The 13,874-nt window shown below is 48.1% G+C and overlaps 1 protein-coding gene across 1 annotated transcript in view; it reads right to left on the bottom strand.

The window, feature by feature from the left end:
- NFATC2 (nuclear factor of activated T cells 2) overlaps window positions 1-13,874 on the bottom strand; it is a 73,116-nt gene that overhangs the window by 16,653 nt on the left and 42,589 nt on the right. The window contains exons 7-9 of the mRNA XM_066561587.1: window positions 12,973-13,028; window positions 12,064-12,190; window positions 9,839-10,531 (exon numbers count right to left, since the gene is read on the bottom strand). Coding sequence (XP_066417684.1) covers window positions 9,839-10,531; window positions 12,064-12,190; window positions 12,973-13,028 — 876 coding nt within the window. The remainder of the gene's footprint in view (window positions 1-9,838; window positions 10,532-12,063; window positions 12,191-12,972; window positions 13,029-13,874) is intronic.

Genomic DNA, 13,874 nt, shown 5'->3' with positions numbered 1-13,874 from the left:
GTGGCCCCGTGGCTGTGGAGTCTCTGGAACCCAGACCTCAGCAAAGAGCTGCTCACAATGACAGATGCTGAGCCCCGGGAGCTTCAACTGTCACAGTACGTTCACCACTGACCCCCATACTTATGAAGTGGTTCCCCCTTCTTTTAGGCACTCTCACTCTTTCCAAAGAAACTGAGAAACCACCTAAATAAACCAGCAGCCATCCATTGCAAATGTCACAGGAGTCATTCCTGTGTCTCACTATTTGTCCTACATTTGACTCCATTCATTCAGGGCTGATGAAGTCATTCATCATTAAGAAACCAAACCAAACCACACCACACCACAATTTGGGAACCTTTGACTAGACTGCCCTGGCAGAGCTGATCACAGGGAATGACTGCAAACTCACACTTCTCTAATTTACTGCTGCCTTTGCCCTCCTTGCAGAGAGTCAGAGCAAGTCACCACTGAGGAAGGACCACGCTGCTGGCACTTTGCAGGGACATCACCCCACAGCTTGTGCAGGGTCTCAGCTTCATGCAGAGCACAGTTATCCACAATTATCCTCGTGGAAAAATTCCCCCTCAGGTGCAAGCCTAGCACCCCAACATCCACAGGCAGAAGTCAACAACCCTTTTCTCACTACATCTAAATTGCAATCTCACTCTAAAGAAGCAGTGTTTGTTCAGCTGAAGGCAGAGGTTAGTCTATGCTTTGGAGTGCAAAGTTTCCAAACTAAAAATCCACAAAAGGACATGGCTTGATTAAAATGGGAACTGTGTGGATTAGGAGAACGTGTCAGAAGATGAGGAGCGTCAGCCTTGTTTGTCACTGGGTCACCAGGAGCTGCTCGTGGTGAAGCTCTGTGATCCTCAGTGCTTTGACTCCAGTTAACAGTAGCTGAAGATTTAACTCTTCTGTACCTAACACTGGCTAAATCCAACTCAGACCAAGTTCTCAGTCATTTGCAGACCATTAGTCATGCAAATTTGTAGGGATCAGAGTTTTAATTCCAAACAGACTGCAGCATCCCTTGGAGATGTGCACACAAACTGGAGGATACGAATGCTTGCAAAATTGGGAATCCTTGGATTTCAGGTTTTTGCACAGACCCCTCTTAGAGCGAGGAGTCATCTGTGAAATCCCCAGCTGGATGCATGCCCAGATTTCTGTGCTTGCAAAACTGAAGCATGGGGACTCAGTGATGATTCAGACACAACTGCATCGCTTATACATTTTAGGTTTCTTCTTGGTAAACACAGAAAAAGCTGCATTACAGAGTGAGAGTGTGAAAGCCAGCACCTGCCTCAAAATCCAAACCAGCAGCTGAAGTGCTGCAGGGAGTTTTATGGTCCCAAGTATTTGCTCTTCCCCCATCCCTGACTCTCCCCTGGCACAGCCAGGGATGTGCTGCTTGCTTTTCACATCACAGGAGCTGCAGTCACCTATGAGGTCATGGAGCACCTCGCACAGCCAGTGCAGGATTGTCTTGTACATTTGCTTTAAAAATGCCTCTAAGCACTCACTGCATCCAAATGTGAGCACAGAACTCCCTTGGAACTGGTGAGGAAACAGCAATAAAAGGGTTGGGCAGTGTAAGGCCATCCCAGCTTCTGCTGGGCAGAAAAGCAGCTCTCACTGCTCTGAGTTCTCCCAAGAAAACTAACTCAGATGGGAAATTCAGATGATTCATCCTCATTTTCTTAATTTAAAAATGGCCAGAGATTTATCAATAAATACATATTATAAATTATCCTTATATTTCTAGAGGTATGGGTAATTATAAATAAATTACATTATTATTTATAACTATGAAAAACAGGTGGAAAACCCCCAGATTTTAAGCTAATAAATTCTAGGTCCCCATTCTTGTGAGACAAGAGGTTTATACAGACAAAAAGTGCCCCACCAACTATCCCTGGTCCCTGGCAGGAGCAGACCTGAGCTGAGAAATTCTGCTTGTGCAAGTAATGCTGAGAATCCAGGCATTTTTCTACAGTAGAAGAGTTTATAACTGCCTTTCAGTTTGCACCATAAAAAGATTGTAGATCTTTAAGATGGTTATTCTTGCCAAGCATTTTATTTCACAACAGTTAAAAAAAAGTGCAGATGTTTTCCAAACTTTTCTGAGCAGCAAGGCTCTGCAGCTGCTCCCAGCATTTCAAAGTGCAGCTCAAAAAGGACTCGAGTCCTTTTCAAGAGCCATTGCAGGAGGAGCTGAATCCTCCCAATTCTTACATCGAGCTTTAAGGGGAGAAAAGACCTTTCCCCACCTCTGTGCATTCCTAGCACGAACTCAGTTTGTAGCAAATGAAGCTGTGAGGAGCAGCAATGCCAAACCCAGGCGTTCAGGGCTCATGAGTCAGGCCTCCAACAATCATGAGACTGGTTTTTCAATCATGCAATCAACCTCCCGCCCCAAAGTTGCATCAGTTTTGTCTGTCTCAATTTTGAAAGCCCAAAACATGCCACTTGTATTTTTAACATTTTGGTTTTTTCCTCGGATAGGACCTGAAAAGATCAGTAAGAAAAGTCACCTGCACAGGGACTTGTAAATTGCCATTAATATTCCAAAAATGCAATGAAATTTGCAAAGAATTAGCAAGAGCCTGGAGCTGCCATGTGGATGTGAGCTTGTTCACTGATTAATATTCAATTACATCATGCTCATTCTGAAGGGGAGCTAAAAGGATTTTAGGATTTTCCCTATTTGTGAGGGCAAACACCCCCTTGCTGCAGGTACAAGGTCCCTCAGCAAAGCCTGCTCCTGGACATGAGCCCAGCTCAGTGCTTCACCTGTGCTGGGAGTTACTGGGATTCATCCTGAGGTACTCAACAGACCAAGCAGGCTGAGCTCTGCAATGACTGTCACATAAAAATCCCTTCTATTTCCCCATATGTTCACATTGGCTCTATCAGCTACCCGAGCTGAGCAGGAACAACCCCCTGCCCCTGCACAGCCACCCCAGCACAAACCCCTGCAGGGAGGGAGCTGCTGCTGTTCCCTGACTCTGCTGATCCCAGGCTTTGACACCAGCAGAGCTGTGTTTTCACCAGAATAGCTGTGTTAGCAAAATAAAATTAAAAAACAAAAAATCCCAACCACCTTAACCAGCCCAGCTCTGTGGTGAGCTGCTGGAGTGTAACACAAGCCCTGCTCGAGGTTTGCAGAGAGCATTTCTCTGGTTCAATGCAAAATGGAGAATTCAGCACTAGAATGAGTTCATCCCCTTTCCAACTTCACATGGTTTTGTTATAAACCATTTTCTAGCTGCACACCTCTCATCACCAAAGTCCCCATTTTTAAAACCTGCTGTTAAAACTGTTACGATTTTGACAGAATTTCTGTGAGAGGCACCCAGAGTTTTCCCAGCTTGTAGGAAGATCCCTTTTCCTCACACCTGCACTTGCTCACACAACAGCTTTGCTCAGTCTCCAGATTCATCCCCAAGCAATGAGAATGCTTCTGGCAGGCTGACCCCAGTGCCAGAGACCTGCCAGCAATGCTCACTGCTGGAAGCACCTCCAGCTCTCTGACAGGTACAGCACGACAGGAGAGAAAGGAGGCAGGAGCTCTGCCAGTTCCTCCCGTCAGTGCAACGTGATTTAACCACCCACAGCACAGCCAGTGCTGCTCCAGCTCCTGCACACCTGGGGGCACCTGGAAGTCTGGGATTCTCCAGGAAAGCCACAGCTTCACTCTGACTTCTTGCCTCAGCTGGAGCCAAGTCCTTCAAAAGCTCTGATCCTGCTTCACCCATCTGTGAGAGCTGGGGACAAGCCTGTCTGCCTCCTTCTGCTGTGGAATAATTTTAATTCATTACCATTTCCTTGCACTGGAGTGAAAAATGTTATTGCTATTATCCCTTTAAATTGAAAGTGGATTGAAGGAATAAAAGTAAATGTATGGTCTATTTTGGCAGATGCCTCCCAACAGATGGGTGTCTATGGTCTCCTTTGTAAGAGCTGTCTGCTGCCTGTGATTCAGACTGTCTAAGGAATGCCACGAGCTTGGACTAAATGGACAACAAGTCTGGGAAAGGACTTTATTGTGGTTTAGAAGCTTTCAATTCCCAACTGCACGAACAAGCTCTTTTTTTCAAGTAACTCTTTGCCAGTATTTCAAAACTATCATTGCAAATGGCCTGATGCCTCCCAAAAGCTGAGTGCTTTCAGCTGATAAGAGCCAGCCTTCAAAGGGGGACGTGCCTTGCACCTCAGTCCCCTGAGCTGGGCTCTGCTGCCCAGGGAGGAGGCAGCAGTGGCCCCGTGCAGCCCTGGGCTCCTCGTGGGCTCTGCATGTTCCTGTGTGCTCCACAGGAAACGCTTTGTCACACAACTGCCTGTGGGCACTGCCTGCACCAATTAAAGATTCCTGCGCTCCAGAACAAAGAGGTGCCAGTGGAACGATGGTTTTAATCACTCCGTTCATTTTCTTCCTTCCTCTACTGCTGATTTGGGATGTAAGGGTTTTTCTTTTTCTCGCTTTGTTTTGGTTTGCATGCTTTGAGGCTGCTGGGGAAAGGGCAGTCTCCAAATGGGGCTGGATTTGTCTGAACTTTTAAACACTGAATTTTTGCTAGAGGTGAAGAGCAGATGGAGACTGCTATAACAATACAAATACTTAATTCATATTCAGGTATGCAAGTGTAGGTTTTTTTCTGAGAATCCACGTGTGTGTAACAAACAGAAATTAATTAATTCTTAACTGTACAAGAAGGAAGGATAAGGTATTTTTTAATAAAGGTAAACTGAAGTGCAGGGACGTTGAATACTTTGCTGAAAGACCAAGCTCAGACTGAACCCAGACCTTCCTCCTACCAGACTGATCCTTCTACTTCCTGCCAGACTTGAGGGTTTTGGGAGCAGAACGATGGCTTTTCCTCTTTTTACACTGCCTCTAGAAAAGCAAGGCACAGGACAGGGCATGGAGATCCTAACACAAACCCACAAGAGTAGTGATCCAAAAATAAAGCTGCAGTGTACTGAGGGAGTGCTGCAAGGTCCCAGCAGAGAACAGAAAATCTGTAATAATGTGAGTCAGAGCTTCAGGAATGAGCCTAATGAATACATAGATTTGCTAGAGTGTTTGAGCAAAATGCTTTGGAGAATATACAGGCTTCACTCTTAGTCAAACTCTGCCTGAGCAGAAGTGACCACACCTTCTATGAAAAGGAGTTCTAATTAAAAACAGAGCATGGCTTTTTTAGATGCAAATTGTTGCTCGAAACTGAACCCCAGCCCATTTGCAGGACTCAAATTCACCCTGTCTAAAATGCCAGCAAACAAGAACATTCCCCTCTGCCCTGTCTTGCTACTTGACTCTGCACGGACACGAGATGGAAACAACTTCAAACCAACCGAAAATCTGCCCCTAGAGCCACCAACCTCTGTGCTGTGCACGGGCTCAAGACAGTGTTTGGAGAGAAAAGCAGCTGCTCTCAGGCAGGCAGGACCCTGGCCCTGCCAGAGCAGCCCCAGAGCTCAGGGGGGCTCTCTCTGGAAGCCCCAGCTGCCAGAGGTGCCTGTGCCACCCCTGCATCCAGGGGCAGGGCAGGGCCAGCAGGATGCTCAGGACGGGCCAGAGCCGCCAGGGCTGGCTGGCACAGGGAGCTCTGCCCTGCAGCAGCACTCTGGGCTCTGACAGGGTTTGCTGCAGGCACTCCCTGCCCAGAGAGAACAGAGCTGGCCAGAAAAGAAAGCTTCCTGCTGAATGTGAATTTCATGTCACGGTACTGGGGGGACAGACTGAGGGTTTTCTTGTTACTGAATGAAAGAACACAGGAAGGAAATGCATGGATGAAATGTAACACACTCTGAGTAGTACTGGATGAGCAAAACTGCACACTGAACACACAGCTTGTCATGGAGGGGATCTGAAGAGCTGGGTGGTGTGAGGACCACACTGCACATCCTGCACAGCCGCTTTCTAAAGAAATATCTGACGTGTCTCGAGTTTTCTGCGAAATACCTGAGCTCACTATAAAACATCTCTGCTGATCAGCAGCCTGATAAACCACTACACAGCATCTGCCTTGCTCCTCTCCTCCCCAGAGGACATCACTGTGCACCAAAAATAATTGACAGCTGCTGTATCCAGCAGACTTGGGAGTGTCAGATGTGGTTAGGCGGTTACTATTTGAATTATGACAATCATTTTTCTTTGCAAAGATCTCAATCTAAGGCAGGCAAGCTGATAACACTCAAGCTACACGGCCATGATCTGTGTGTGGAATTGAGCCTCGTGTCTGAGTCCCAGAGGGGGAACTGGCTCTGCAGGAGGAGCACAGGCAGTGCCCCAGCCCTGGGTCACCCCCTCGACCCTGCCCCACCAGGGGATTGCAGACAGTGCTGCAAAGAACTACATTTTGGGCTGGGTTTGTGCTTTAAAGAGTTAATCTCAGTGCTCTGAGGGCGCTGCAGGAACTACATTCTATTTGTCAACATACTGATGTGGTTGTTTGGGTAACTTTTACCATCATGGGCGGTTTGGTTATGAACAATATTAAGATGAGGCCTCGGCTGAAAGGAGCTTATGACTCTGTCACCCCATGGCTTTCACTTGCATTTGAGGCTGGTCCCTGCTTGCCAGCACTAGCCTGGACACCTGATGCATCCCCAAGGGTCTCCTGGCCCTCAGGGACACTCCTGCCACAATCCTCACTCCCCAGGGAATCCACAGTAGTGAATCTCTGAGGCAGAGGTGTGTAACAAAGGTTTCCCTGTCACTTTTTCATGAACAGCCCCCTCCTCTGGGGACCCTTCCCAGTATTTGCTATCAGAAAGTTACAGATATATCTATTTTACAGAGAAATATGGAGGGGTATGTGTGTGAAGGCAGTCCTGTGTGGAAACGCTGAACTTGCATCAGTCCCTGATGGGTGCACATCCAAATCCACCCTCTGTGACTGGGGAGTGGAGCCTTCCCTCCTGCAAGCCTGTTTTGTCACCCTGGCTGGGAGGGCAGGGCTGGGAGGCTGCAGGAGGCACCGCAGCCTGGGCTGGGCTGAGGCTGCACAGAAAGAGGAGAAGAGGGGCCAGAGTCTCCTTCCAGAAAGCAAGAGGCATCTCTGCACATCTGCAGCAGGGCCAGGAACCAGCTACAGCTCTGCTGAAGTGGTCCCCAGGGGGCTGGGGAGGGCACCAGCTGGGCACCAGGCACTCCTGGCACATGCAAAGCCCATCTGAGAGGATGGTAAATCCTTGCCATCACCTGCCTTGGGCTCCAGGCTGGTCTGGCTGCACTCAACCTCGAGAGCCCCCAGGCCTGGAGTCCTCCTGCAGAGGGGAGAGCAGCTCTCACCATTCCAAAGCAGGTTAAATGTGCTGAATTCCCAGTGCTTTGTGCCCTGTGGAGCAGTGAAGGCTCTGAGCAAAACCAAGCCATGCTCTCAGGAAGGACAAATCACCTCTTTTTACAGCAGGGAAGAGAAGACAACAATGAGGGGTGCTGCCAGCAGTGAGTTCAGAGGGCTGAGAGAGGTGCAGAGAAAGGACAGTGGTGCCAGCTCTGCTCTGGGCACGGCCAGGACAGCCCCAGCACCCTCAGCGTGCCCACCCTGAGAGGCACCAGCTCCAGGAATGAGGAACTGCCAGCGTGGGCCATGCCCAGGCCACTCCACAAAGCTCAGGACAGAAACAAAGCCCAGAACACTGAGGCTGTGGGTTAACCACCAAGGCAGCGGGCAAGGGCTGCGGAGAGGAGGCACCAGAACAAAGAGCCGAAAGCTGGATGTCAGCAGAACTCTGGAGAAAGGAGAACAAGGCAGGGGCAGGAGGAAGATGGGGGAAGGGAGGAAGAGCAGAGGGAAGTGAGAGGCAGCAGCAGTGATTGCCCAAGAGCCTGGGCAGCAGCAGCAGCAGCACTTGGCTCATGCCAAGCCTGCCTGGGCCAGCACCAGCTCCGTGTCTGTCCGTGGAAATCACTGCAAGACCTCACAGCTCACTTTATCTCACAAGAGCTCTCTGGATAAAGGGGATTTAAGGGCAAAGCCTCCATAATCCTTTGGGTTTGCTTTCTTTTAATACCATAAAGCACAAACCCAAACTTTCTAGTCAGGAAAAACATGGCTTTTGTTATGTTCTGAGTCACTTTTCCCCAGCAGCAAACAATGTGGCTTTTCAATTCAAGTCCTGAACATTTCAGAATGAAATGCTTTGCAAAGCCCTAAAGTAAATCACAATTCTCCAAGTCACACTTCCAGCTGATATAAACTCACTGAGGTCAGTAAAGAGACTGCATGTGGCCCATCCTGCCTGGCCTGACTTGGGTGGCATGATTGATAAAGCAATCCCTAGCTGAAATCAATTGAAGATGATGCAGGCAGCCAAGGAGAAGCCTGGGATTTCATTATTAATTGCTGCAGTTCTCCTAATGGCTCCCTTAGCAGGGGGGCTGAGTGCATTCTGGGTGAGCTGTGCTGCCCTTGGGTGTCACTGGCCTGATGCAAAACTCAGCAAAATTAACTTGGCAGTCTATCTTAGGAGTTCTTTTAAGTGGACTGTGGCTTGACTTTGAAGATAGAATCTTGAAGTAAAAGCAATCTCTTTTCTTTCTTTTACAAGGTGAGTACCAAGTATTCTTGGAAATGTGGAAGAATCTCTCAGCTTCTCATCTTAAAAACACCCTAAACAACAGAGCTTTGTTCTCCTGTCAAAAATATTCTCTTGCCTCGTTATTATGCCCGAGTCCCTGAATGAAAAGTAAATGTCCCAAGTTAAATGAATCTCCTGAATCTCCTGCTCAGAGAAGGGAAGCAGTAAAAACTCTCCAGATTTTACTGCGATGGCACCAAAGCTGCATCACCCGCTCTGCAAACACAGTAACAGAGGAAACCATCCAACCCCTGCCCACAGACCCAGCAGTGAAGGCTGCACACGAAACAGAGCACCCAGGACCCAAGCTGAGGAAAGCAAAACTTTCACGGGCACAACTTCACAATTACTCCAGGTAAGTGCAGTAAAAATCCCAAACTGTTGAGTGCTTGGAGCACATCCTGGTGCACACGCAGGAGATCCAGCTGCCACTGCCTGCACTGAGAGGGGAGCAGACCTACCATTTGTGACAGCCAGGTCTGTACTTCCTGCACAGGAACATCCTGCATTTGCAGCAATAGTTCCAGCAGCCTCACTGCTGCTCCCACCAAAATCAATGTTGGGTTTGCTGCTGCTCTCTGTGATTGCCATGTCCAGCTGCACTATTAATTTTGCATTGATTTCCTCCTGCCAGAAACATGCTTTAATAAAAGAACCAATCAACCAGACTGCCAATGGCTGCCTACCTAAGAATAAGCAGGATATGTTCAAAGAAAGCTTTACTCTAACTTATATTCATTCCTAAAGGCTAAATCAGCTGGCTCACAACAAAGGAACAGCATTGTTTAACTTATCAATGTCCCACTGTTCATCTAGAACATCTGCAATGGTTTTGCCTGCAGCACTACCCCATTCATTACAGGCCTTGATAGATTGCTCAATGGGCTTTTTTTTTGGTACAAAATGTACAAGAGCATTTTTACAAAGTGGACTTTGCCCTGATATGAAAAAATATAATAAAATAATGAAGAAGTAATTTCAGATCCGCCATTTTCCAAACTGGCAATGGACCCTTTGGCAAAGGGAGACAAAATGGGACCAGCTCAACGTGGCACAGAGCAAGCAGAGGGGTCCTGTGGGTGAGTGGCCAAAGTGCTTTGCCATCAACCAACAATGCACCTAATGAGCGACCCAATCCAGCCTGAAAGCACAGCAAATGTCCACAGCCACCAACATCCACAGCGTGCAACAGGAGCACTGGGACCTCTAACCTCAGCCCCTCCCTCCAACAAAGCAGCCCTGAGAGGGGCACAGCACTCACCATCGTCCAGGTAGGCCTGGTCCAGGTTCTGCTCCTGCTTGATGGTGACTCCTGCTGGCAGCACGTCCTTGTGCTCGGTGCCTGGGGGCCCGTTCTTGGCTGCCCTGGTGCCCGGGGCCGCCTGCTGCTGGATCACTGTGGGGTACGAGCTGGGACTCAGCCTCTGCGCCTGGCTGCCCTGGGGCTGGCTGGACCTCGACACGCTGCCCGTGAAATTCTCACAGCACATGATGTGCTGGAACTCCTGGTGGCTGCCACACCTCAGCTGCTGGCTGGTTGGAGAGTAGTGGATGACAGGAGAGGACTGCTGGTGGCCCGGGGAGTGCTGCAGCACGGCCGCGCTCTGGGCTGGGGAGCCGGCGTGCACCAGCACGGACCTGTGCCCGTCCCCAAGGGCAGCTGGCGTGGCCATCAGGCCGGGCTGCTGGTAGCCCAGCTGGCTGGGGCTCAGGCTCTTGCTCCTCTGGTAAATGACAGCCGGGTTCTGCTGCTGGTACCGCGAGTCGGGAGAGGAGAGGCCTGAGCGCAGCTGCTGGCAAGGAGCCATGGTGGCCACGAGGCAGGAGGGGGACTCGGTGGCCAGTGTGTGCTGTGAATAGTAAGGCTGTGTTACTGTCCCCAGAGCACTGTGCACTGGACTGCAGATTAGGGCTGGATCATAGTCATCAATGGGCTCTGTTTTGATTGATGGTACTAGAATAAAGCATGCAAAGGACGTTATTTGTAACGAGCTGAGGAGAAACAGAGAGGTTTTCCTTGAAGCAATAAGAGATTTAAGCCTTCTACAAGATTTGTGTGTCTAAATTCATATGTCACAAGCACTGAGTTTAATAAATCACCCACATGCAACCACTGCAAAGATTCTTCAAAGCACTCTGTGCTAAGAGGTTCTTGAAAATTCGTAAATGCACTAATGAAGCACAAATTGCTAAAGCTGAAAAATTCAACACTTCAGCTCCTGTTTTAATTCATTTAAGGGCCATTCTGGAACACAGACAAAATAAGAAGTCATAGATAGGTGTTTCATGCAGTACTTCCATCTCAAAGGAGACCGAATCAATAGAAATCCCAGGACATAAACAACTGCCCATCTTTCTGTCCAACATCTAACCAGTGACCAAAGGCAGAGCTGAATATTCTAGAGCTTTTGTCTCTGCTGCACAAAGTTCCCTCAGTGCTGAGAGCTGAAGACCTGTCTGACACCATCTTTTAAAAGACCATCATTTAGTAAGGATTGTATGAATCCTGGTGGGGTAAATGATGGTCCTCTACATTTCCGATGATTTTTTGGTCAAATCTTCCCCAAAACTCAATACAGAAACACCACACCACCACCATGCAGTGGTCATGCAAAATTCCTGTCTGGAAGTAAAGCTTCCTTCTCCTAAGTTGTGTATTTTAGGTTTTATATTGAGATGGAAGTGTGCTTCTCAATACTGTTCCAGAGCAGAACAATTTAGCAACTGAACAAACCCTTCACATTGGTGATACCCAATAGAGTTCATGAATTCAGGGAGAGGACCAGAGATTTTCAGGCTGGAGGAGACCAAAATAAGAGTCTGAATGAATGTTTGCCTTTCCTTAGAGACCAGTCAAATAAAGACATCATTTGAAGCTTGCATAAAATCTGGTGCTGTTATTTTATGCTTTCTGCTTTCCACAAACACAATACTCTGGTTTTCTCACAATAATTTCCCCCCAGCCAAAGCTGAGAAATTCTGGGAATCTCATTAGTAATCCTGCTGCATTTATTGTGACATGGCTCACCAATCCCCCAGAGGAAGAACATCACAAAAGCATTCATATTTTTCCCAGCTAGCCTCACTCTGAAGAATATATATTGCTTGCCTTCCTCCATCCCAAGCCCTTTCCCAGATCTGATGTTTTCTTATTGCTGGACACGTCAGAGAAGGCAACACTCATGGTTTTCAGAGGGTCACACCACGTCCCAGACTGAGCCTGTTCCCACTGAGGCTCTTGGCAAACTCCCACCAAGTGAATGGGGCAGCATCAGCCCACTGCCAGAATAACAGATCACTGACACCCCAAACTGATGGAAATTCCTGATCATAAATCACAGGCATCCTTTAAACCAAGCAGCTGCTGAGGGCTGAATTGAATTAGCAACATTTAGATCCTCAAAGAATGGCAAGAAAACAACAGAGCAGAAAATCAAACCCTGCTCATGAACTTGGATAACAAGTAGCTCTGTCCCTGAGAATTACCTGGGTGATAGGTGAAATGCTGGGGTTGGCTTCTTTTCCTTTTGCCATTGATGACATAGAAATTCACCTTCACGGCTGTGCGGATGTGCTTGTTCCTGTACTCAGGAATCTCCACAAAAAGCATGCTCTGAAAGAAATGACACAGGGGACAGCAAGGGATCAGCACCTGAGGCTGGCCAGGGGCTGCAGTGCAGCTGCCCTTGCTACACCTCCAGCCATGACAAGAGGAACCTCCCTGTTCATCCCTATAAAGAAGAGAAAAAAGGGGCAGATGGTGAAAGACCAGCAGCTTTTTGGCACTGACAAGTTGGTTTCTATGGACTGTATCCCTCCTGAACCTGGAGAGAAGTCTCAGCTACAAATAAAACACGAAATGGTGACAAATGCAGAAGCTCTGCTAATCCCACAGTGCCTGATAAAGGAGTGTGCACTGCAGAATTCTCTCTTTTTGTCAGAGTAACTCAATTATTCTGTAGGCTTTGGATTTATCCACAGGCAGACCCTGCTGCCTCCTGGGGCACCATGGCCCATGGCAGAGTCACTGCTGGCTCCTGAGAGCTCTGCCTGCCCAAGCAAGCCAAGGGAACAGAGGGGCTCCTTCCCTCCAAAGAGCACTGGAAATCCTGCAGGACAAACCCTGGGTTTGGACACAGCAGCCAGGGCTGGCCCGGGGGCAGCATCCTGCAGAGCCTGGGCTGGCACTGTGGGTGTGCAGGGCAGAATCCAGCAGGGACTCCCCTGGGGGTGGCTCTGCTGCAGGAATCAATCCTTCCTGCAGCACATGCACTGCTGCAGCATCTGGCACTTGGTCATCGTGGCATTGCTGCTCTTTCTGCTCCTGCTCTGCTCTTTGGGAGCTCCCCTTGAACACAAGCTGGAGAGGACATGGCCCTTGTGTTTCATACTCACAGGCTGGCTCTTGTCTTTGTCCACTGTTGCCTCCATTTCCCAGATCTGCTGCCCATCTACAAGAATATCACAACATTAACCTCACTGTGTTGTTTTGGTTTTTTTAAATCAAAGAACTTATTAAAAAAAAAAAGAGAGAGACAAATCAAGGGCATTAAGTTAGCAAAGCTCTCAAAATGGACTTAATTTCAAGCACCTTCCCAGTCCTAACTGAAAGCAGCAGCATTTCATTGAAACACATCACTGAACACTTCTCTCACCAGGAAAGAGCTCACATACATATTAAAGTTCAATGTTTATGTAGAAATTAGCCAAACTGAGGAATTAAATATTTAGCACAGGTGCAACATCTGCTTTTGACCAGGCCTGAGTCCAGCCAGCCTGACTGGTGGAGGGCACCAGAAGGTCACACAACTTGTGAATGGTCACACTGGGTCAGCAGCTCAGCAAACTCTGCTGCTTTGAGCCAAGACCACTTGGACTCCCACAGAATGCCCCGACAGCCCTAAAGCCGTGGTAAAGCACCAGATATTCACTGTACTTGGTGCAAAAGCACTCCTCTGCCCTGAACCCCTGCAAGCTCTGCTGCCCTTAATTATTGCATCCATGCAGCTCATCTCCATCCTGAGTTACACAAAATTACATTAGAGAGAAAATAAAATGTGATCCCCCTGTATGGAGCAGCACCACAGTAACCCCTGTGCTGCAAGAGTGTGTCAGCAGTGACAGGACATTCATTCACAGACTGGGTGCTTCCTCTGGTTACAAATATTCCTTAAATATAGAAACATTTTTTGCAGTGCTTTCCTTCTTTATTTTTGTTAGATTTTAATCTTTATCCCTTTGATTTTCATATTCCATTGAGCTTTTAGCCAAGCAATTTGCAGAAGAAAAGTACTGAT

The sequence above is a fragment of the Molothrus aeneus genome, chromosome 17, assembly GCF_037042795.1.
Source record: "Molothrus aeneus isolate 106 chromosome 17, BPBGC_Maene_1.0, whole genome shotgun sequence".
Taxonomy (NCBI): Eukaryota; Metazoa; Chordata; class Aves; order Passeriformes; family Icteridae; genus Molothrus; species Molothrus aeneus.
Note: the sequence above shows the minus strand (reverse complement) of the source record. Positions and strands in the feature narration are given on the sequence as shown.